Source organism: Panicum hallii, chromosome 9 (genome assembly GCF_002211085.1).
Source record: "Panicum hallii strain FIL2 chromosome 9, PHallii_v3.1, whole genome shotgun sequence".
NCBI lineage: Eukaryota > Viridiplantae > Streptophyta > Magnoliopsida > Poales > Poaceae > Panicum > Panicum hallii.
In genome coordinates, this window is record NC_038050.1 from 11,692,098 (window position 1) to 11,716,896 (window position 24,799).

General features: G+C 41.9%; 4 protein-coding genes and 2 long non-coding RNA genes across 9 annotated transcripts; 3 read left to right on the top strand and 3 right to left on the bottom strand.

Moving 5' to 3' along the window:
- The first annotated feature begins 176 nt into the window (after positions 1-176).
- LOC112873703 (ABC transporter G family member 50-like) lies at positions 177-12,392 on the top strand. Its single transcript, XM_025936727.1, has 24 exons — positions 177-674; positions 773-896; positions 2,185-2,270; positions 2,421-2,505; positions 3,496-3,655; positions 3,739-3,815; positions 4,020-4,073; positions 4,159-4,249; positions 4,394-4,695; positions 4,790-5,065; positions 5,163-5,476; positions 5,573-5,733; positions 5,819-5,922; positions 6,002-6,155; positions 6,240-6,350; positions 6,562-6,635; positions 6,737-7,069; positions 7,212-7,502; positions 8,508-8,591; positions 9,321-9,454; positions 9,581-9,808; positions 9,967-10,138; positions 10,225-10,479; positions 12,025-12,392. Exons 1-24 carry the CDS (start codon positions 394-396, stop codon positions 12,289-12,291), a joined length of 4,218 nt encoding a protein of 1,405 aa, XP_025792512.1. The 5' UTR covers positions 177-393; the 3' UTR covers positions 12,292-12,392.
- LOC112873704 lies at positions 2,234-3,527 on the bottom strand. Its single transcript, XR_003224808.1, has 2 exons — positions 2,710-3,527; positions 2,234-2,570 (listed from the first exon to the last, which is right to left on the bottom strand). It is a non-coding gene; the product is annotated as an uncharacterized LOC112873704 (long non-coding RNA).
- Positions 6,927-13,058, bottom strand: LOC112873705. The gene is made up of 2 exons (XR_003224810.1): positions 12,827-13,058; positions 6,927-7,078 (listed from the first exon to the last, which is right to left on the bottom strand). It is a non-coding gene; the product is annotated as an uncharacterized LOC112873705 (long non-coding RNA).
- Positions 13,059-14,042: 984 nt separating this feature from the next.
- LOC112876205 (auxin-responsive protein SAUR40-like) lies at positions 14,043-14,476 on the top strand. The gene has a single exon (XM_025940260.1). The coding sequence runs from the start codon at positions 14,138-14,140 to the stop codon at positions 14,444-14,446; it is 309 nt and encodes a 102-aa protein (XP_025796045.1). The 5' UTR covers positions 14,043-14,137; the 3' UTR covers positions 14,447-14,476.
- A 94-nt stretch (positions 14,477-14,570) lies between these two features.
- On the bottom strand, positions 14,571-17,681 carry LOC112876204 (30S ribosomal protein S5). Its single transcript, XM_025940259.1, has 2 exons — positions 16,898-17,681; positions 14,571-15,011 (listed from the first exon to the last, which is right to left on the bottom strand). The coding sequence occupies exons 1-2, from the start codon at positions 17,623-17,625 to the stop codon at positions 14,762-14,764; spliced, it is 978 nt and encodes a 325-aa protein (XP_025796044.1). The 5' UTR covers positions 17,626-17,681; the 3' UTR covers positions 14,571-14,761.
- Positions 17,682-21,206: 3,525 nt separating this feature from the next.
- On the top strand, positions 21,207-23,761 carry LOC112875848 (F-box protein At5g07610-like). 4 transcript variants are annotated; one of them, XM_025939848.1, is made up of 2 exons: positions 21,207-22,695; positions 23,635-23,761. In XM_025939848.1, the coding sequence occupies exons 1-2, from the start codon at positions 21,687-21,689 to the stop codon at positions 23,709-23,711; spliced, it is 1,086 nt and encodes a 361-aa protein (XP_025795633.1). In that variant the 5' UTR covers positions 21,207-21,686; the 3' UTR covers positions 23,712-23,761. The 4 variants fall into 4 exon arrangements, with proteins under 4 accessions (XP_025795633.1, XP_025795630.1, XP_025795631.1 ...); XM_025939845.1 differs by lacking the exon at positions 23,635-23,761 and having other exon boundaries at positions 21,213-21,548; positions 21,627-22,973; XM_025939846.1 differs by lacking the exon at positions 23,635-23,761 and having other exon boundaries at positions 21,213-21,548; positions 21,635-22,973.
- The last annotated feature ends 1,038 nt before the right edge of the window (positions 23,762-24,799 follow it).

Below are 24,799 nucleotides of genomic sequence, written 5' to 3' on the forward strand. Positions count from 1 at the left end.
GAAACATAGCGACTAGTAACGGAGCGAACAGAGTCAGACACCGACGCACACCCTCTTAGTCAGCTAGGAACGTGATGCACCCTAGAGTTGACACTTGATGATCAGCTTGCACGTATTTAATTATATATTTATATATGTAAGATACTATGCAGAAGGCGACCATATTGTTCACGTCGTGAGTTGTGCCGCGCACATCTCAACGGGTAACCTGCACTAGCATTTAAAACCCACTCTATCGATCCTAGTTTTACTTGGGTATGACAATGCAAGCCATATACAGGGACGTGATGCAAAGCTAGTCCCAGCCTCTCTTTGAAGAAGAAACCACATGCTTCCACTAGGATCCAGGGCCTCGAGGCGATAGAAAAGAGTGAGAAAGTGATCGACCTCGAGATGGAGTTTCCTGGAAGAGAGGCGAGTCAATCCCTCCCAGCATCAAGTTCAGCTCTGGCTGCCAATGAACACGCCCCCAACCCCAAGGAGATGGAGCTGGAAATGGCGGCAGGAGGTTACAGGAACGGAGCTCCAGATGGCCAAGAAGCAGGCGAGGACATGTTGCTCGATGGCGGCAAGCTGGGCGCTCTCAGGAGGCGAGAGTTCTTCGACAATCTTCTCAAGCGCGTCGAGGACGACAACCTCCGTTTCCTGCAGCGACAGAAGCAAAGAATTGACAGGCAAGTTCTCTTTGCTGTTAGTGGTAGCATAAATTTAGCTGTATTAGCGAGTGTGGTGCTCTACGTAATGGTTTTTGCATTATAATTCATGTTGACAGGGTTGGTGTGAAGCTGCCAGCAATAGAGGTGACCTATGAAAATCTGTGTGTGGAAGCAGAGAGCAGATACTCCGGCGGGAGTCACCTGCCAACCCTATGGAACAGCATCAAGGCTTTCCTCTCAGTAAGTCAACTTCTGTATTTTTGACTTGATGCGAGCGCAGGGAAAATTCGTGATGGGTAGAAGGGTAGCAACTGATGGCTTCGAGCAATAAAAATTTGTCTCAGTATCAACAAAAAACTCAGCAAACACTTTCTGTGTTTTAAGAAAATAGTATTTTTCTTACGCCTTCTGCAGAACACTTGGACCAAGGAGTAATGACCAAACAATGTAATGTGACGAAAACGATGTTGAGATATTGTCCAAGCAAAATTCTATGTATTAGTAAGCACAAAGTCTTCATGAGTATATTGTATCACCTCGCCAGTTTGAAATGTAACATCTTCACACATGCGCCTTTTCAAACCTTCTGATACTCCAAATAGATCAACGAGGTTAGATGATGTACTCTATATATGGACTAGAATAAGATGGAGTTTGGAATTTGTAGACAACAATTTAACATGGTAAGCTTGCGACATATTTTTTTTAGTTGGGGGAAATAGTAAAACCACACTGTAACCTAACCCCCCCCCCCCCCCCCCCCCACTCTTAAGCATATTTTAACGTGCAACCTAAATGCGCCCTCATATCACCTGATAAAACTGACCATCCAACATGGCTCTCATCTAGCCTCCACTATGACCCTAGGTGCTCCACTATGGATCGGGCACCCTTTAATTCAACCCAAGCCAATACAATTCCAGTTCAGGTATCAGGATGAAGATTTTTGACAGTGATGCAATGCTAATGCCATTTGCCATGTGTGGCATAGAGAAGAGAAGATCATTTCGACACTGCTATTGTCCACGCGAATTACAGCGTACTCGAATGATGTTGGAGCACCTGGAGACACATCGAAGCCTAGTCAAGAGCAGTATCGGATGGGCAACTTTGACAGGAGGGAATATGAGAGCTTATAATTTATAAAGGTTGCAGGTGTTCAACCATAACAACTTGAGATGTTGTGGGGTTTATGTATTGTGATTTCCCCCTTTTTTGTTTCTATCTTTATGGTCATAATACTTTTCAAGATAATGGTAGAAATCATGTGGCAGAAATTAACCCTTTCATCACAAGGTTCTGTAAATCAAGACTCATCCAATTAACTTAATTTGATTTTCATCAGTTTGTAAACCCTATGATTACGTATATGGATCATCTAGTCTTAAGATTTGCTAAGTTGCAAGTGAAAAATATTGATAACTTTGTACACAGTAAGATTTTGAAACTAATCCCATTTACATGAACTATTTGGGCCCCTATTTAGAAGATAACAATTATGCTTACCAGACTTGATTATAATTCACAGGGTCTCATCATGTTGTTCGGGGTAAAGTCAGATAAAATAAAGATAAATATTCTAGAAGGTGTGAGCGGAGTCATAAAACCCTGCAGGTATGTCAACACCAAGAATTCCGTCTTTTTGTAAACTGTTTGATGTACAAATATTATCTTAGCGCCAGACTAGGTATTGGAAAGTAGAATATTCAGAATGCCTATCATGATAGATATGAAGCTTGCAGTGTCACTTTAATATGCTTGCAGATTGACTCTTCTACTGGGACCTCCAGGATGTGGAAAAAGCACACTGTTGCGAGCTCTTGCTGGTCAACTCGATAAATCTTTGAAGGTACAAAAAGTGCTTCTAATTCAACATGAAAATGTGTCTTTTTTTTTCAATTCTTTATGCTCCTCCTGAAATATTTCATGATTAAGGAAGTTAAAATAATAATTACAGAACAAATATATTTAGGAATTACAATAGAGGTCGATAATTTATCTAGCATCCAAAATCCTAACGATACAATGATGATGAAACCGCGGTATGAAATACCTTCAATTGAACAAACCTGTGACAGACGATGTCCAGCACAAGAACATACTCCTGTATTTAGTCCAGAATCCAGAAACATGATGAGTATCAAGCAGACTAAGTGGTCAGAAAAATTGCTGATGTCATCATAATTACATAAAGCAAGCATACCAAAGCAAAACCCCAAACTTTGTGGGCCCTGTTTGGTTCAGCTTAGGATTGCGGATTTAGCTTTCACAATTGCAAACAAACTAGTCTCTCACTCCAGGTTGTCAAAATCCCTAGGCCAAATTATTACAATCCAAATCGACTCTCCTCATATTGTTATAATCTACAAGCAGCTTTCCACAGTATACAAGCTAAAACAAATAGGGCCTTTATGCAAAATGTCTCGTACAATATACTAATCAGCTTAAGTATTGCCATTTATGATTATACGAGACATTTTGCATAATTTTGGAGTTCATCATGTCCTTAAAACAACCAAAGTCAGAATTTGTTGGGCATACAAATATAATAGATTACTTAGTGATTTTTTTTTATTTTAACAATGATACTTTGTATATATCTTTAGTTCATTGTGAAGCTAATAAAACAAATATCAAGTATAAGATGAAAGAATTTACATAGCATGTCATATACATAAAACAAATGTGCCATAGCTAGAAATGTTTTATTTCACAAGATGTCGTTCTTCAATGATAAAGTATTTCGCAAAATCTTGCCTTAATATTTACAAAACAGAGGTCAAGAACTGAAAATTTCATGCAAAGTCAATCTGAATGATTAGATGGAAATTGTCTCTAGGTTACAGGGGATATTTCTTACAATGGTTACCGACTTGAGGAATTTGTGCCTGAGAAAACAGCTGCTTATATTAGCCAATATGATTTGCACATACCTGATATAACAGTAAGGGAAACTTTAGATTTCTCTGCCCAGTGCCAAGGTGTTGGAAGTAGAGCTGGTAATTCCTTGTTCACAAATATTTATCATTATACAAAATAAGTTCCAAAGTAAAAACATTATTGTGTTTTTGTTTGTCCAAAGAAATACTCGAGGAAGTGAGCAAAAGGGAGAAGGTGGCTGGGATAATACCCGATCATGACATCAATCTATACATGAAGGTAACATATGAATATCCTTTTAGAAACTGGTGAACAACATTATCTTATTTGTTTTACCGAGAACACATAAGCGTGTCATGAAAGAAACAGAACAGTGCCAGTATTGGTGAAAAGCAAAAATCTTTGTTCTTATATATTCCTGTTCTATTCTTCAGTTTTGAAAGTTGTCTCAAAAAAATTCAAAAACTAATTTGCATCATGCAGGCGACCGCAGTTGCAGCTTCAGAGAAAAGCCTACAAACAGACTACATTTTGAAGGTACGAATTGCTGAAACAGCGCTCAAGAAAAAATAATTGCATGCTTAAGCCTTAAAAAACTCATAATACTGATTATTTTTGATAGATCATGGGGCTAGACATGTGTGCAGACACTATGGTTGGGGATGCAATGAGAAGAGGAATATCAGGGGGTCAGAAGAAAAGACTAACAACAGGTAGTTAAAGCAAATATGGTTAGCCAATATATTCTAGTAATAATAACTTAATATTCTTTTCTCTTCTTCTATAAGATTGACATGCAAAGATTTTGTGTGTTCGCAAAAACATTCACTTAATATTATTTCACTTGCCTAAACCAGCGGAAATGATCGTTGGACCAGCAAAAGCTTTTTTCATGGATGAAATATCCAATGGTTTGGATAGCTCCACTACTTTCCAAATAATCAAGTGCTTTCAACAACTGGCAAAGATCAATGAATGCACCATGCTTATTTCACTTCTTCAACCAACACCTGAGGTATTTGATCTATTTGATGACCTAATCCTAATGGCAGAAGGAAAGATTATCTATCATGGGCCTCGAAACGAAGCTCACAATTTTTTTGAGGGATGTGGCTTCAGATGCCCAGAGAGAAAAGGGATGGCGGACTTTCTCCAAGAGGTAATGAATTATAAATCACGAAAAAACAACTGAAAAGGCAAAACAACATGTTCAAAGGTTCATGACATATCTTTCCTAATTTGGGAATCATTAGGTATTGTCCAGAAAGGACCAAAGGCAGTACTGGTATGGTACAGATGAATCTTACAGATACATTTCTTCTCATCAACTATCGAGCATGTTTAGAAGATATCAGAAACAGAGAAAATTAGAAGAGCCCTCTGTACCTCAGAGAAGCACATCGGGCAAGAAATCTTTATCATTTAATAAATATTCACTACCAAAACTGGAATTGTTCAAAGCGTGTGGCGCAAGGGAGGCACTCTTGATCAAAAGGAGTATGTCTGTTTATGCATTCAAAACTGTGCAGGTTATACTAATCATAAAAATTATTAGTACAAAATACAATAGCCGCAGTCTCTTTGTTAAAGTACATGAATATAAACTAATTTTACTCATTTATGCAGCTCTCCACTATTGCAATCATTACAATGTTTGTATTCTTTCGAAGTCATATGACAACAGATTTAACACATGCTCATTACTACATGGGAGCATTATATTATTCCATCTTCATCATTATTCTAAATGGCATACCAGAGATAAGCATGCAAATTGCTAGACTGCCAAGTTTCTATAAGCAAAAAAGCTATCATTTTTATCCTTCGTGGGCATATGCAATACCTGCGTCGATCATGAAGGTCCCTATCTCCTTACTAGACTCACTCATATGGATATGCATCACTTATTATGGTATTGGTTACACAGCTACAGCTTCCAGGTAAATCTTTATGAAAAAAACTCTCAAATTTGCATTTATGTGAACCAATTTGGAATTTGACTAACTGCAAAAGTCTTTCTTTCAAGCCACTGACAGGTTCTTCTGCCAGTTTCTGATATTTTCTCTTCTCCATCAATCAGTAACATCAATGTATCGATTTATTGCTGCTCATGCTCAAACACATATTTTGAGTTTCTTCTACTCATTTGTATCCCTAGCATTCTTCCTAGTGTTTGGAGGCTTCATTCTTCCCAAATGTAAGAAAAATATCATCATAGAAAGCACATTTACTGAGAATCTATATCAGTTAGCGCTTGTTTATATGCTACCGTTGTGTCCCAGCCTCTATGCCAGGATGGTTAAGCTGGGGATTTTGGATATCTCCATTGACCTATGCAGAAATCAGCACAGCCATAAATGAATTCCTTGAACCAAGATGGCAAAAGGTGAAATATCTTCTCAGATAGAAAAATATGACGAATTTGCTACTATAAAGCATTCAACATTCTCATTATATTTTTTCAGGAAATTATGCAAAATAAAACAATAGGAAACCAAATCTTGATTAACCATGGCCTCTACTACAGTTGGTATTTTTATTGGATATCTGTTGGAGCCCTTATTGGATTCATCATTTTGTTTTACATAGCTTTTGGACTAGCACTGGCTTATAGAAGGCGTAAGTTCACTACTGAAAGTGCAAAGGATACCACCATAATTTTTTATTTGTTTTAAAAAGAAATCATGCTTCTACCTGTTTCAGCTATAAAAGCATATCATGGAAGCATTCCTAGGAAGTTCTTTGCTAAAGTACAGGAAGAAGAGATCGATATCCAAAAAGAATCTAATGATCATGCAAACATGACCCAAGAAGGTAGTCCCATCAACCACCATCCTGCTTCTCCTCCCTCCTCACTAGCATAGTAGGCAAGAGTCTACTGAAATGACTGTTGATATTACTAAGATACCGTAGCACAATAAAATCTGCAAAAGCTTCTCAACAAAAATATGAGGCTAGTAGAGTTTTGTCTCAAAACCAGAATCCATTCTAGTATGTAATCTCCTACAACTTCATATTCTTGCAGCAAAGATGGCTATGCCTACTATGCAACTTGCACTTACGTTCCGCAATCTCAACTACTATGTAGACACACCACCGGTAAATTTGGAAAGCCTCAGCTTCAAATGTTCCATTGTTTCTTAAGTGCTTGCCTGCTTTTTATTCGAAGTAGGTGTATAATAATTGTAACCTTGTTGCAGGGAATGCTGAAACAAGGCTACTCGGCTAGAAGAATTCAACTATTAAACAGCGTCACCGGTGCATTCCGTCCTGGTGTTCTTTCTGCACTAATGGGTGTTAGTGGAGCTGGGAAGACAACTCTCCTAGATGTATTGGCAGGAAGGAAAACTGGAGGGTATACTGAAGGAGACATAAGAATAGGTGGACATACCAAGGTGCAAGAAACATTTGTCAGAATATTAGGTTATTGTGAGCAAGTTGACATACATTCTCCACAGCTTACAGTTGAAGAATCTGTAGCTTATTCAGCTTGGCTTCGCCTGCCTTCACAGGTTGATGAAAAAACAAGATCTGTACGTCCCCTGGAACATCACAAGACATGCTGAAACTTTTGATATATGATGCAATTTGATATGGACATAAATATCAGAGTGGAAAATAATAGAAGGCTCCATGAGTAATTGACATTCTTTTCATTTTGCATGTACCATGCAGGAATTTGTGGATGAAGTACTCAAAACTGTTGAGTTAGATGACATAAAAGATGCTTTAGTCGGGAGGCCAGGAATAAATGGATTATCCTTGGAGCAGAGGAAAAGATTAACAGTTGCAGTCGAACTGGTTTCAAACCCATCAGTCATATTAATGGATGAACCAACAACAGGATTAGATGCTAGATCAGCTGCAATTGTCATACGTGCGGTGAAAAATATTTCTGAAACAGGAAGGACAGTTGTATGTACAATCCATCAGCCTAGCACTGAAATTTTCGAGGCATTTGATGAGGTATTTTATTTTTTGCAAAATATTGTGAATTTCAAATGATCTACATCAATCCAGTGTAAAGCAAATAATTCGTAAAGAAAAAAATGAGTCCTCAAGATATCGATATCTAGTTTGTCAAAGAAACACTTCACCTTTCATATTGCATATAATGTCTGCAGGGGCGATGCCACGTTTAGTTTCCCTAGTGCACTGGCACCAGGATAAATTTATTTTTTGATACTAAATAAGCTAAAATTTACCGTATGAGAAACTATGTTAGTTACTTGAGCCGTGCACCACGGTCAATTTAGCGGTGGCTATGCGCACCCTACTGGTCAATGCTTAAGCTGTATGCAGCTCCTGAAGAGGTTTATGCAATTAAACAAAAATAAAGTTTCATTACAATGTTGTAGACTAAATTATATTTTCTGAGTTGATTTATTTTATACAAACAAAGTCTTACAAATCGTATATCATCCTGCACTTATCATTTGCACCATTCCATATTGCCAAATCCCAAATGGTCTTGTTTAATAAACTACACTGATTATCTTGCAATACTTCTTTTCATAAGCTCAACCTTACATCATGAAAGGTAATGCATACAGTGTGTGGTGAATACGCCACATGCGTAGGAAAATGAAAACTTCTAGCTCCATAAGAAATTATATAGCATACAATTAACTCCTGGACTAGTTCAATTTGACTGTATAAGCCAACAGGCAGCTAAAGCAACTCACACGTGCCCTGAAAATGCTTAAAGCAACACTCAAATGAAAATGGTCAACAAACCAACAGTCATAAAAAATATAATGTTATAGATAAAATAATATGTCAACTTGTCAATCTTATTTCCTCATTTTGTAAAGCATCACAATGCACGTAAAGAGAGATGCTCGGTAGTGCTTATTTGCAATTTCTGTTTTCAATTAGAAACAGTTTGTTCCACCACTACTAGAAGATTTTTCTTTATGTGGCTGCTAGAAAAGATTTTCCTCATCGAATTGAGTAAATATTTTTGTGCAGCTTATATTAATGAAAAATGGCGGGAAAATAATCTACAGTGGGCCAATAGGAGAGCAATCTTGCAAAGTGATTGAGTACTTTGAGGTTAGTATTCCTCCTAATGATTCCTGATGGTGTATCGATTCTTAATTGTTCTTCATTTTTATATTTTTTCATTCAAACAAATATCAAATTTGTAAAGTGACTTCTGGATTCTTGATTATATGCAATTGCATAGAAAAAAACTTTTCTAAGTGGTTTAAGATATGTCTTGTTCCAGCAAGGGACAAAAGGCTGGTACCTAGACAACAACACCAGTTTCCAGTGCCTTTTCATTTCACTTAACAGTAATCTTACATAATTTGGCATATTTGAAGTCGTTTGTATTCACTATGTAACTTCGCTCACAGCTCACAAGAAAAATAGAAGTATAGCAGTTTTTGTGCTTCCAGCTCTGCATTTTGCATGTAAAAATTGATAACTAAATGGTTTATATCAGTATGGCATTGGGATATAGTGATAAGAAATTAATAGCATGATAATTTTTATGGGAAATATGCATCTATGGATCATAGTTCGTGCTAGTATTTTGACACAAACCGTGAGTCATGACAACACATGTCATATCCAAATGTGTCCTTGTACATCATATCATTATGAGAAATTTGGTAAAAACTAATTATTATGGAAATACACACCCAAATTTGAAGAGATCTTAAATTGGATGGTGGGGGTGTGCAAATTAAACATACACACATACCACCAACTGAACGAGGCTCAACTCCTGGTAAGAGAAGGAATTAATAGAGTGATCTGCTTCCTTGTGTCAAATAGAAAATTTCTGGTGTCCCAAAAATAGAGAGAAATTGCAACCCTGCTACATGGATAATGGATGTAACATCGGTGTCGATGGAGTTTCAACTCAACATAGACTTTGCAAGTGCCTACCAAGAATCGCCACTGCACAGGTATGATCGCATTTGATGATCAACAAGGAATAAATATATGCCTAAATAAGCTAGATCCTGGAAAAGATTATGTCAACAAAATATCTCCAGGGAACTTACAAAAAGAATAATATTTTTTCCATACAGGGATAGGCAAGAGCTTGTTGAGCAACTAAGCAACCCGCTACCAAATTCAGAAAAGCTATGTTTCTCTTGTCGTTTCCCGCAAAATCAATGGGGGCAATTTAAAGCTTGCTTATGGAAACAGAATATAACCTACTGGAGAAGCCCTCAATATAATCTAAATCGTATGGTGATGACAATAGTGATAGCCTTGATCTTCGTAGTATTGTACTGGAGGCATGCAAAGATATTGTAAGTCCACACTCCACTCTGTTGTTTTACTTTTTACATAACAGGGGATACGACCATGGTCCTCTGCTATTGAGCAGTTTTGAGTATGATTACTAGATCATAAAGGTATGTTACAGATTCAATAGGCTAACTGTTAATGTCTTCTTGTTCCGTTCAAGAAACAATGAGCAGGATCTATTCAATGTTCTTGGTGCAATGTATCTGGGGGTTATACAACTTGGCGTTTACAATGATCAGTCAATTATATCATTCAGTACAGTGGGGCGCATTGTAATGTACCGTGAGAAATTTGCAGGAATGTACTCCTCCTGGGCATATTCATTTGCACAGGTCAGAAGTCGGATAATGACCACAGGTTTGTAAGCATAGAAAAATCTAACATAGAAGAACTAATTAAATTTCTTCACCTTCTACAGGCTGCAATAGAGATTCCTTATGTATTTATCCAAGCGTTACTCTATACAGTCATCGTCTACCCAACAATTGGCTATTATTGGACAGCATACAAACTCCTATGGTTCTTCTACACCACCTTTTGCTCAGTTCTTTCCTATCTTTATGTTGGATTGCTGCTTGTTTCAGTAACCCCAAATGTTCAAGTAGCCACCATATTTGGATCATTTTTCAACACATTCCAGACACTATTCTCGGGATTCATTTTACCAGCACCTGTAAGTTTGGATCTCTCCATGTTACAAATGTGATAATATAGCTTACATTTTTAAATTTAGTCATTTAGGGAAATATGATCATAAAAGTGCAAGTTTGACAACTATGTTCTCACAGAAAGTTAGAATGGAAATGCTACATATCAACTGGAATATGCATTTGTTGTGATGCTGATGATCCTAGGAGAAATCGTCTAGACATGCAAACCCTATTTCTAACTCACATGGTCTTGTAGTTTTATATAGAGCAATTACTACCTCCAATCCGTACATGTCAAATCTTATGCGCACATTTGTCTAGAAAAGTGCATTCATATTAATATAAATATATTACAATAGTGAAACTGTTGGAGTATATTGAGCCCATGTGTATAGAGGCCCATAGAGGCCTCTATAGAGGCCCATAGAGGCAAATACTCCTCGACCTTCTCGGAGTTTCGATCCAGCCTCAACATAGCCGGTGGCTAGTTGTGGCTGCGGGGGGGTATTTGCCCTTTGTACACTATTTGTACTCTCTTCTTGTCCAGTCTTGAACACCGCTGCGCCGGTTGTTCAGACTGCGGGGGGGTGTTGGAGTATATTGAGCCCATGTGTATAGAGGCCCATAGAGGCCCATGTATATAACTAATATACCCTGTTTAGGGTTTGCTATGTGGAAATCACTGTTCATCAGAAACTTGAATTTTAGAGATACCGTTGATGTCCGAAACAAAATGTTTTTGTGCCCAAAGATAGTACATAACAATATTTTTATTGTAAACCTATTGGCATCATCTTTATGTTGCTAATCTAGATAACTATGACAAATTAGTTACAAAAATTATTTAAGCTTAACTATGTTAATCGAGCGAGGAAGCCTACTGAAGAAGTTATACTCCACGATCATGCTATGGCAAATTATAGGAAATGCATTTGCCAACCTAATCACAGAATTAGCAGCACTTTGAATCCATAGTGGTTTATCATTATAATAAAATACGATATTCATGGTCCCAATTCTTCAATATTTGACATGTAAACATCAATTTTGAATTCAAATTAGTCCCAACAAGAAACACGTATGATATCATTCTATAACTATTGCTCTGAGCAGATATTCACAATGTTAAAAGTTAATCATGTCTTGTGAATATTCTGATTGAGTGCTGCAAAGTCAGTGATTGCTAAACCTCTTAGACACATGCTTCCTAATTTACTAAGGAGTTGTAGTAACTTTGAAAGTTCCAACCTACCAATAATATTAGAGTCAGGGAAACATCAACAGATTCAGTAATAATTTAGCAGCAACTAATATACACTAAAAAAATCAGAAAGAACGTAAGGTATATCTGAGTGATAATCTTTGCAACGCTCAAATATATCCCCAGCAGAAGACAAATATTATCCTTTGTAAACTCATTTATCTAGTTCATTTCAGGTAAGATTATAACCCAAATATGAAAATAACTACTTGAATTTATAGATGAAAACATTTTTTTTCTCAGACAGGTGTTCCTTTATGTTCTCTATGAGGAAAGCATTAACATTCATTTAAATAATTCTTTTCAGCAATTCCCAAAGTGGTGGATCTGGCTCTATTACCTTACCCCTACATCTTGGATACTCAATTCGCTATTGACCTCCCAGTACGGAAACATAGACAAAGAAGTCAAAGTATTTGGAGAAGCCAAAACTGTTGCTGTTTTCTTGAATGACTATTTTGGGTTTCATCAAGACAGGTTGAGCATAGTAGCTGTTGTTATCACTGCTTTCCCTATTGTATTGATTATCCTTTACTCTCTGTCAGTTGAAAAATTGAACTTCCAAAAGAGGTAAACATGTTCCGGTACACATTTGAATTGTATGCGTATGAAAAAGAACGGAACTTGTGTAACAGTCATGCAACTGATAAAAGAATAATTTACACCTATTTGTTATTTTGATAATATTTAGGGATTATTACTCTAGGTCCATCCACCTGCACTAAAGCAGCAATCGTATCCACTGCGCTCCAAGTTTCCTCGAACTATATGGCTATCTTCCTCGAAATCAAAAGCAAAGCACTGAATCTTCATTGTATAGATATTGCTATTCCCTCGACTATGTGCTGCAAAATCAGGAGGTACATACATTACCCAGATAAAAATAGGAGAAATCGCGCACGAATTTGATGAAACTCTAGATGCAAAAATCGAGCGATTATTTCTTCAGCTACACATGTTATACCCTTGGTAATGAAATCTACAGCATGATCTGACCGCACTAGCCAATAGAACCGAGCGAACGTCCGATTTGGAATACATGTATGTCGCCCACGTAGGGATCGACCGTTAAACAAAAGAGATCGAGCATAAGGCTGAGGGGAATTTACCTCGCCGGTTCGCCTAGCCTTGGCGGCGGCGCCACGGCCCTCCGCCTACCCTTCTCTCCTCCATCCCGCCGGCAAATACGCCACCAAACGAGCTGAACGGCGACCGGAGCCGCGGCCCCAGACCCACGGAGCATTTTTTCGGGGCGACTGGGCGGAGGGGTTCTCCCGCTCCTGGAGGAACGGGATGGGTTGACGAGGAGAGGCTGCCTGCGACTGCGAGGCCGAGGCCGAGGCCGCGTGCGCGAAGTTAGGGTGGGCTTGGTTCAGCGTAAGGTGCGAAAAATCTACTGTACTGAAAAAAAAAAAAGCTCCTGTGAAATATCTACTATAAAAAAACTCAAAAATCGTTTGGTTCAAACTGCTGTGAGTATATATTGTCTTTATGTAAATTGACGGTATACAATATTTTTTTATGACCAATTTTTTCCTTTAAATCTTTATTTTTATATATATAAAAATATTTGGAGTTAACTTTTTTATTATTTTTTATTTTTATTTTTCTATATATGAAACTCTTTATTTTCTTATATATAAAAAAGAATTGAAAGGGTATATATGTGACCAATAGTAGACGTGTACTTTTCATAAATTCGGAAAAACTGCAAAAGTAGGGTACAATATGCTTTCAAATTTGTATTACAGAAAAATAGTTTTTTCAAAGCAGCTGCAAAAAAGCTGAACCCTTTAGTTCAGCTTCAGCTTTTGTTCAGAAAGCTAAACCAAACGCAGCCTCAAGCAATTTTTACGAAAATTTATGCGGACTGCATTATTCAAATGAAAGCAACGGCTAGGAAAGGGTAAAAGCTTTCAGTTCAAACTGACAGTTTGAGAACTGTTGACGTCCAAGATTGCTTTTGTATTCCTGTCTTCCCGATAGTACTTTGACCGAGCGACAGTTCAAACTGACAGTTTGAGAACAAATGAAATTCATTGGATTGCCAGTCGAGTTACCCGACAGTACTTTGACCGAGCGACAAGCCGACTGACCGACTGACTGAGGCGGGCCCAGGGCCCACAGCTAAGTCCAACCGAAGCAGACCACTTCCGGTGACCCTTTCCGCACGTGTTCACATCGCACCAGGCATCACCGCATGATCCACGTTCTCTTGGACCAAACCCTGAGTTCCTCCAAGACCTCCCCGTTCGCGTAGCGCGTACGACCAAGGTGCATATAACTAACCCCCGTCTCCACGCAGCGTCCGCACTTGTGCCTCACTCATCGGAAAACCAAAGCATCGGCAGCAAGTGCCCAAGCGATCAAATCATCGATCGTACCCTACCCTGCAAAGCTCCGATCCACGGGCACCAGCAATGGCGGCGGTTCGGGGATCGGTGAAGGGGAGCCCGAGTCCGTCGCGGCAGGTCCGCGCCTTGTTGCCCGGCGACGACGGGAGGGTCCCGAGAGGCTACGTCCCCATGGTGCTCGTCGGCGACGACGTGGGAGACGGCGAGGAGCGGCGGATCATGGTGCGCGTCGAGATGCTCAAGGAGCCGTGCATGGCGGCCGTTCTGGAGATGGCCGCGCAGCAGTTCGGGTACGGCCAGCGAGGCGTGCTCAGGATCCCCGGCGGCGCCGGCCGGTTCCAGCAGATGGTCGGCGTGGCGTGCGAAGCTAGATAGATGATGAATCGCATTTGCACGTACAGACGCACGCATTTGTGCTGCTGAATCAGTTCATTCCTTGGTTTGAATCTCTTCCAGTCCTCGGTGTACAGATGGAAAAAATCTGCATATATAGATCAGATTTCATCTCTGAAGCTTGCGTGTAAATGTTGGTACTACTCACAGATTCCTGAAGAGATTTGCGAAGCGAAATCGTGAGGCGGGATTATCCCTATCCCATAGATAGATACATCAGAAAATGAACTCAAGAAAAATACAGCAAAAAAGAGAGAGAATGCTACAAAAGGGGGTTTCAGTTTGAAAATGTTTCTATCATTTCCATAGCTCCTCCATTGGGATCCCCCGCTCCTCTGAGACGTCTTTGAACTGCCTCATCATCTGCGTCGCCTTGATGGTAGCTCTCGCATTGTTCAGGGGGTTCTTGCTCCGCAGCTGCTTCCCCAGAGCATTTTCAACCCCAGCCATCTCCAGCACGACCCTCACAGCTCCACCAGCAATGACACCAGATCCAGGGCAAGCAGGCCTCAGCATAACTCTGGCTGCTCCAAAGTCCGCATCAGCTCTGGTCATGTTGCAGCACGAAACATGAGATGACAAATGTTCAGAATTGGAGAATCATGATAGTTGCAGCTATATAAACCTAGCTAACATAGAAAGGAACGTGAAAGATGCTCAATCCTATGGATTCAGCATACAACTACATGAAGTATCCACATAGCAGATAAATGCACAAGGCCGAGCTGATTACTCTGGTCTCTGGGGGAATGTGACTGAAAGGGAAACCTCAGTCCATTGGGGAGCAATCCATTGACAGAGCCTATTATTCTATTAATATGCACAATAGAAATGAGCAGTAAAGCAGTACTTCCGGACATACAGATGGTTTATGCCACTACCCCTAACTAGAATACACTATCTTAGAGATGGAGCCTATAAATTGCAAATACCAACTCTTTTTTCTAGATGGAACTGCAAAAACCAACTGATCTATGTACAAGCTTCTAAGGGTCCACGTGGCATATGGATTATGAGAATCTCATCCGGTAGACCACATGTATGTTTGGGTATCTGTGTCTTTCTAAACAAAGTCACAAACATTAAAAAAAAAAGAAGAAGCTATTTGCCTTCATTTGATTTGCCAGATAGGTTCTAGACTATTCATGAATATTTTTGAGCAACCACTTTGAGAAATAAGGCCAGGCAGAAACCACAAACTTATTCTAAATCAACATTAAATGTCACGGGAAATGACATGGAGCATGTTGAAACATATTCGGCACCCTTGCAGCATTATTGTTTTATCGTCTACATGAGATCCAGATCAACTTTTCCAAAATAAAGACACAAAATGCCATACTAACAAGGGGGAGGGGGAGGGGCAGAATATTCATGTTGAGATTTCAAAAATTAATAGACGTACCAAAAGGATTAGCACATCGCAGAAAATGCTTAAAATTAGCTACAATGGATATAATGCTGTGCTACCATCCAAAAAAAACAGCCAGTGTTTACAAAATTTTGACACCTCAGGAAACTTCTTGGGAGAATTGCCATAAAAAAACTTACAACTGACCAAATTAATATTACCAGCACAGAAGATCAAAACAACCCTCTAAGTAGTCTATAGACACCTATCTTGGCAAGGAGGTTAAAGGTTAACACTATTTTAAAAACAATATGTGGCTTCATTTTTCACAAGCTGTAAGTACAGTTAGACAACATCAAAATGGTTGCCTTTTAAGTGCTAATTAATTTTTCTTCAGCCATCTTTTCCATGATCACCTACAAAAAGCTAGCAATATAAAATTAACTCCACCAACTGCAACTCTGCAAGTAACCTTCATGACACCACATAATATGACAGAGCATCTAATCCGAAATAAGTGGATTAAAGAAGACTTTTCTATATGGCTTATCCACACAAGAAGAACATTCAAACCACGGGAATGTAGATACAACTGCACTATGAGTTGACATGGAGTTTTCGGCAACTAAATAAATACAAATATATGAAGGGAAATTTACAAGCAAATTTACCATCCAACCTGATGAAACAACAGATACATCACAATGGCAAATCATTGCATATATTAACAAAAATATGAACATCAGAACAATTTCCCTAATTCAATTAGACTCCAAATAACTGCATTGATTTGAGAATATGACTACAATAATTAGGAGCAGCTTATCGTCTCCAGTTCTTGTGCAAATTAGAACATATGTTTATATAGGCCTTAATCAGGGTCAAATGCAAGTGTGAAACCAGCTTGATTCTATAAATTAGTAAGCACAGTTATCATCGAGTATAGAATGTTTAAACTACCAGTGACAGGAAGCCGCCCTGCCTTTCGATCGATACACAGTTGAGGAGGCCGTTGGAAATTCAGGGACAAATGAAGCTTAACTGCTTAAGTAATGCTGGACGGCGAGAGCAATGTGACTGACCTGTGCGGGAAGGTGCAGTACTTGGTGAGCGGCACTGTGACAAGATTGCGGCGACCGTTCATGGCAGCCTTGGTGATGGCCTCGGTGACCTCCTTGGCCTTGCCCACGCCGACGCCGACGTGCCCCTTCATGTCGCCCACGACGACGATGGCGCGGTAGGAGAGCTGCCTCCCTCCCTTGACGACCTTGGTGACGCGGTTGACCTGCACGACGCGCTCGCTGAAGTCGTCGTTGGGGCGCTGCTCCCGGTCCATGTCGATGGGGTCGACCACCTTGACCTCGAAGACGTTGTTCCCCAGCACGGTCTCGCCGCTGAATGCCGGCCCGTAGAGCGACTCGTACGCCGCGGCCACGTCCTCGGGGGACTCCGGCGGGAGCTCGTCGAACGCCGCGGGCTCCACGTACCCCTCGGGGGGCGCCGCGAACTGGAACTCGGCCGAGGACACCGGCTCCGGCCGCGGCTTCTCGTCCTCGTCCTCCTCGTCCCCGGCGGCGGCGGATTCCTCGGACTCCTCCGCATCGCCTTCCTCCTCGGGGGCGGATTCGTCCCAGGAGGAGGCCCTGGGGACGGGGAGGAGGAGGAGGCGCCGGGAGGCGGAGAGGAGGAGCGGTTGGGGGCGGAGGCGGAAGCCCAGAGGGAGGGATGGGAAGGGTGCGGTTGGGATGGGGGTGGTGGGGGAGATGGTGGCCATGGCCATGGCGGCGGCGGTGCTGGCGGTGGCCGCCATTTCGGAGTTAGGGGGCGCCCCGGCGAGGGAGGGGGGAGGAGGGAGGAGGCGCAGGCGGGTGAAGTGCGGGGGGATGGGAGCGGCCGTTGCCCAGCTTATCCCTTCGTTATCCGGTGTTCCGACAGGCAACCTTGTTGGTCGGGGTTGGGCCACCTGGGCCGGACTAGTCATGTTTGGCTACGGATCGGCCCGTGCGCCCGTGCCAAAAAAAAGAAGAGAGAAGAAGTTGGAGAGTCAAGGATGGGTATTTAGGGTCTGTTTGGGACTGCTTCACTTCATCAAATTCGACTTCGCTTTAGAAAATTGTAGCCAAACACCCATAGCTTCACCAGCTCAGCTTCACCAAAAAACATGAAGTTGGCCCCAACTTCACGAAATCCATGAAGCAGGCAAAATGGTACTTCACGAATAGTTGTTTTGAACTCCCTCATGAAGTTGGGGGAAAATTACCCACCAATGCCACTGATTACACACATGGGATGAAACGTTTTCCTGTCTATTCTCCCCTACCTGCGCCCCTCTTCCTCCATCTGTCCCCTCTTCTCTGTTCCCTCACTGTTCCTCTCAAACCCTAGCCGCCACCGCCTCCATGTCCACGGGCGGCGCGGGCGGTGCGAGCCCCGGCGCGGGCGCCGCGGCCTCGAGCGCGGGCGCGGCGGGCGGGCGCGGCTCGCGTGGCGCGGCGGGCGCGCGAGGCGCGCGGGGCTCGGCGGGCGCGCGCGACGCGGCCTGGGCGGGCGCCGGGGCTGGCTCGGGCCAGTGGTCCCAGGGCGCGGCCGGCCTGGCCGCTGGCAGGGAGGAGGGCGCGGCCGGCCTGGCTGCCGGCGGGGAGGGCGCGGCCGGCTTCGGAGCGGCCACGGACGCCGGAACGCAGCCGTACGCGCGGTCCAATCCTGCTCCTCGTGGTCCAACGAAGGTATAACAACTTTTTGATTTCGTGATATGTCGTATGGTCGTGCTCCAACATTGTTCATTACAATTTGTGTTTGCGTACGTTTATGTCCCGTAGTAATTAGATGATTTGTGTTGTTATGTTTGCTTCGAATGGATGAACAAGTAGGGTGATTCTATGGAATGGACGGATAATTATAATCGAATTGTTTGTGAGTTAATGGCCGAACAAGTAAGGAAAGGGAATAGGCCAAATACACATCTGAACACTTTAGGTTACAATGAAGTGTCGGCAAGATTTTTCCAAATGACCGGCATCGAGCTATCGAAGACACAAATCAAGAACAAGTGGGATAGGTTGAAGAATGATTGGTCCATTTGGAACAAGTTAGTGCGGAATCAAACCGGAACGGGTTGGGATAATGCAAGAGGAGTGATTAATATGGACAACGAGTGGTGGAAAAAGATGAAAATGGTAAGTTTAGTGTTGTTCATAAGTTTTGGAATTTGGTTTTGGGTGGTGCTAAGGTGGCAGAGAGATATGTTGAGCTTTACCTTGATAAAAATCCACCAAGAATAGCGGAACAAATTGGTATGAGCTGGGTACTTTATTGTTTGAGAACTCCAGGTGAATGTCATACTCAATTGCCTATGAGTATGGAAATATTCTTGGATTTGCATAATTTGTTGGTATCAAGGTATGGACTGGAACCATCTATGCATATGAACACTTATGAGGCTCTTGCAATTTTTTTGTTCATATGTTCTGGGAATGAGTCCAATAGAAAATGTCAGAATCGATTCAATCATTCAGGTGAAACTATTAGTAGGAAATTTTCAGAGGTTCTAGACTCTTTGATGCAGATGGCAGTCGATTTCATTAAGCCAAAAGATGCAAACTTTCGTACCGTCCACAAAAATATTGCAGATGATAGGAGGGCATTCCCACATTTCAAAGATTGTATCGGTGCTCTAGATGGGACGCACATTAGAATATCTTTACCTCCTAGTGAACAAGTGAGGTACATGGAAAAACAGGGATACCTACTCAAAATATCTTAGCAATTTGCGACTTTGATATGAGGTTCACCTATGTTTCTGTGGGGCAATCGGGAGCCGTGCATGACACAACTGTGTTGTACAATGCCATGAAATTGGATAAAAACTTCTTCCCACACCCTCCCAAGGGTAGGTAATTTTATGACTATTACTACTTTTTCAATTATTGAGCTCTAATCCGTATTATCTAACCTTATCATGTATTTGTTATTATAGGTAAGTATTATCTTGTTGATGCGGGATATCCTAACAGAGAGGGATACCTAGCACCGTACAAAGGTGAGAGGTATCACTTACCCGAATGGCACAGAGGTGTGGAATCAAAATCTCCTAAAGAAAAGTTCAATCATATTCATGCACGGGTTCGTAGTTATATTGAGAGGTCATTTGGAGTATATAAGATGAAGTGGCAAATTCTCTATAAAATGCCAATATATCCATTAGAGAAGCAAAAGAAGATACCCGTTGGGCTCATGGTGGTTCACAATTTCATTCGTGAGCATAATAGTGGGGATCTAGATTTCGATAGGGTGGAGCGTGATGAAAATTATGAGCCTACAATATCGGAAAGGTATAACAAGTATGTAGTACCATCGGATGGATCGTCTCCTTTACCTAATGTGCCTATTATGGATGCTTTTCGTGACGAATTAGCAACGGCTATTACTCAAAGTTGGATGTAATGTAGAGTGGTAGTGGATCATTGTGGCTTGATATGTAATGCTTTTATTTTGGAATATTTATGAATATTTTAATTCGTACTCACTAATTATTAGCACTTCCTACGAGTATTTTAATTATTTATGGTATTGTATTATTTTTTAATTAAAGTGTTTAAGTGAAAGTATGTCAACGAACTCATCTCATGCAACATTCGAGGGTATAAGGGACTTTTCCATACAAATTCACAATTTTCTGAAGTTAAAGTTGTCCTGCTAGCCAAACACTTTCAGAAACTCTACAACTTCAAAGCAGAGCTGCTCTGCAGTGAAGTTCATAAAGCTGAGCTGTGATTTGTGAAGCAGAGCAGTACCAAACAGGCCCTTAAGAAAAGTAAAGCCATTTGAGCGGTTTGACTTTGCTAAAAAAAATGAGCGGTTTGACCGTCGTGCCTCGTAATCTGATCGCACACCATTGAAAAATCAAAACGCAAATGTTAAGGTCACGCATGCGGGTGCGAGCAGATCTGTCGCAGAAGCGTTCGTGATCTTTCTTCCTCCTCGCGACGTCGATCGGTGAGAGGTGGGAGGTGGAAGGTAGGAGGTAGGGGAGCGGCTGATGACGAGATCGCCGGCCGCGGGGGTGGTGATCCATGTGGCGGTTTTAAGGTTTTGGATTTTTGAAGGTAGAGATGATTCCATAGCCGGTGGTTATAGAGGGGAGGTCAGGGGCAGCAGCGGTCCAATGGTTTGGCCGGTGGCGTAGGCGAAGCGCCGCCTGCTGGACGGGACTGAACCTCCGGTGGCCGACGGCGCGGGACAAGAAAAAGGCCGTAGCGTCGAAAACTGGAGGTGTTAGGCGGACGGAAGCCGTCGGAGACGAAGGAGGTGGCCGGCGGCGGGGCAAACTCGTCATGGCCTCGTGGGCCTTCTGTCGCATCCCAGTCGCACAGTCGCACTTGCGACCGGGAACAGCGCCCAACCAAACGGTACCACGCACGAATCCAGTGCAGCCAGTATTTTAATTCGAATAGACCCGGCCCGTTGTTCCCTTTCCGATTCTGTGCTGTGGTCGAAGCGACCGCACAGGAACCAGGTCCGTTGCTCAGAGTCGCCATAGGAGAGATCCTCGAGCTACCAGTCGAGTAGCCTTGTACAGTTGTACTCGTCGTCGAGAGAGCGTCGTCCGCCCCGGCTCCTCGCCCGCTCGCCTTCGTCGCGGGAGGTGCGGGGAGGGGCAACGTCTGGACTGGACGGCGTAGTCGGCTGCCCACGTTTGATTCTGTGAGCGGCGGCGCATTCAGATCGTCATATGTCTGTCCTCATTCGAGTATTGTTTCCGGTGACTTTCGATTTGATTTGTTGGATTATATTTACTGAACAAATGAGCAGATCTGCAGGTTGGTGGTGACTGTCTGATTCGGGTCAGAATTGATTGACTTGCGCCCGCGGATGGATCCATCCGGCTCCAAGAAGAGGGCCAGCGCCGCCGCCGACCTCACCGACGACCTCATCGTCGAGATCCTGTCGCGGCTGCCGGTCAAATCGATCTGCCGATTCAAGTGCGTCTCCCGCCACTGGCACGGTCTCATCTCCCACCCGGAGCACCGCAAGACGCTCCCTCAGACACTCTCCGGTTTCTTCTACCCTCGCAACCTGCTCAACCACGAGGACGCTATAACAGAAATTCCCGATTTCGTTGGCATCTCGAGGGGCGAAGAGCTGCCATTTCTTGACCCGTCGTTGCCCTTCTTGCCCGGCTACAGGTGGATCCGTCCCGAGGACTCCAGCGGTGGCCTTCTCCTCTGCAACTGCTGGAAGGAGAACCCCAGAGATGAGTTCAATTACGTGGTGTGCAACCCCGCCACTGATAAATGGGTAGTCCTGCCTGAGGCCCCTGACGATCTTAGCTCCGTATCCACAATCCGTTTGGGTTTTGACCCAGCCATTTCCTCTCACTTCCATGTGTTCCAGCTCCTAGAGGAAGATCAATACGGATATATCACTGGCCTGAATATTTACTCGTCGGAAACTGGTGTGTGGAGTCACAAGGAAAATGGTTGGAGCGATGAGGTTGTGCCGGTCGATTCAAGAGGTGTCTTTATGAATGAAATGCTCCATTTGATCTCCTATGATGTCACGATACTGACAGTGGACACAGAAGGGAAGACATGGAGGACCATTCCTTTGCTGGAAAGTATGGGTTTTGAAAATTTCTGTAAGGGTCCCGTTGCTTTTCTTGGTCAATCACAAGGGCGCTTGTGCTATATGAATACTAGGAAACATATCGCTTCTAAGATATCAGTCTGGATTCTTGAAGACTACAGTGCTGGTCGATGGATCTTTAAGTACAACATCAGCACTTCCCAAATTTTTGGAGAGGTGGATCTCATGATGGAGCTAGATTATGCTTTGATCGCAATCCATCCAGAAGCCAATGTGATTTTCTTTGTTTGGAAATGTGAGGATCTTTTAATGTCATATGACATGGATCGTGGGAAAGTTTGTGTTATATGTAGTCTCACAGAGAATATGTATAGGGCATTTCTTCCCTATCTCCCATATATTCCTTTTTATCATGGACTGGCTGATCAAGACTAGAAGCATAATGCCCAAGTTGAAGGTCAAGAATTGTTGCCCTAAATTGATATATATATGTCTGCTCATGTGCTTGACCTTCAGTTGTTACCAAATTAAACAATGGAGATGCATCTTAGGTTATGTATTTCATTTTCTTTTCCTAGTTTGTTTTAACTGTTTATTGTTTGACATATGCCTCCTCTTGTTTTCAAGGAAAAGATGTCAATCCTAATTATTATTTATTTTTAACTATATTTCCTGCCATGCCATAGTTTGCCTACAGGCATCCATTTCCTGTCGTACGGGATATGAGCTATCTGATGCATATTTCGAAGCGTGCTTATGCTTGCTTAAAAAAAGATTAAGTTCCACCCTTGCTTGAAATCTATCAAAAAATTTGTTAACAACCAAATTGTTGCTTATTCAATTAGCAGAAAGGAACTGATTGGTTGTATCTTTTCACCATGGGGATATAGAAGGCCTGTTTAATCCTTTATCTAAAAAAAGTAGAAGGGAACTACTAGTTGTGAAGCATGAACCTTGAAGTACAATTTCGAAGAAGTGCTATCAACCATGATGATCCCTTACTCCTTTAACATAACTGTCCAGAAATTACTTATAAAGTTAAGTCTGCTTGCTTTCAATTAATTATATTTGTTAGCACCAGGATAGCTATCTGCATTGGCATATCGTGTACAGGCATCCATTTTGCGGAACATTGCACATCTTTACATCCAAGGTTGCAGGTCTGGAAAAAGTAGAGGTGGTAATGACTAGAATCAGTAGAAAAATGTCAACCATTCCCTAACCCACCTCATAGTTTCAGGAACGGGGAACATTGAAGTGAAAACATGCATGACTTGGGTCAGGACACAGGCAATTCGGAGTGGATATTAACTGTGTCGAGGAGGCTACAGAGTGAATCAGCATGATGTCAGTCTCACTGCACGTAATATCTTTAACCTTGTTGCTGTTAATCGATTAGAAAAGTATTTATCATGATACAATATCTCGATCTATCTGAGCAGTAGTAGTTATGTATGTCTTTACGTAGCATGCTTTGAGATATTTTGCATTCCGCACCATTTGTCTCCTTTGATAGGGCACGATATTGCTCCTTCTGATGACCGATGTTACTGTTTCTGATATGGTAAGCCCAGATTCCTCATTCTGTTAAAAAAGGTACATTTGCAAAGAAGAAGACCAACAAACTGGCACCAGTTTATCCAACAGTTTTTCGCTGGCATTCATCGTGCGTGTTCAGATTTGGCTTCTGTTCGTTAAACCTGACCGAGTTTTAAAGCTGTGGCTGTGAGAGTACATGTCTCGTCATCTACAACTTGAAGAAACCCAAAATGCACAAACGCGCTTGGAACTGTACCAGGAACATCGAACATTGCAAGAAAAGGAACAGCTGCTAAGATACATTTGAGATTTCTTCAGTCGTCAGAGCACTGACCGCTCTTTCAAAAGATGCAGAAAAGCGGTCGTTACGCGGCCTTTTCTATTCTAATCACTTTCACATTACATGACTATATTTTTTAATCGGCAGGCGATAAGGTAGTATATGAGATTAGCGACGATGGGATTTATGTCTGTGGAAAGGTTCATACGTACCACTGCCGTAAGAGAAGGAGATAGTTTGATACTCCGTGGCCTGTATGAGCAATTGGGCATGGGTCAGCGAAAGGGTATATAACCCAGTGGTTACAAGAATTCCCAGTAACATCTCAGATTCTGGGTTGGACTTCCGATAAAAACGAATTTTCTAAGATTTAATGGGGTTGTGTTTTTAGTGGTAGGCGGTATTCTCATCGATAACGAGACGTTTGTGGTAACTTCATCAGTCTCGAAGATTTGCCGGCTCAGTTCTGAAGATGCTCATAGAAATAGAGTTTGTGTATATGTGTTCATAAAGGTGAGTGTGTGAATGTCTAAGTTGTACTGTGTAATTAAAAAATTAAGCATCGTTTTTTTTAAAAAAA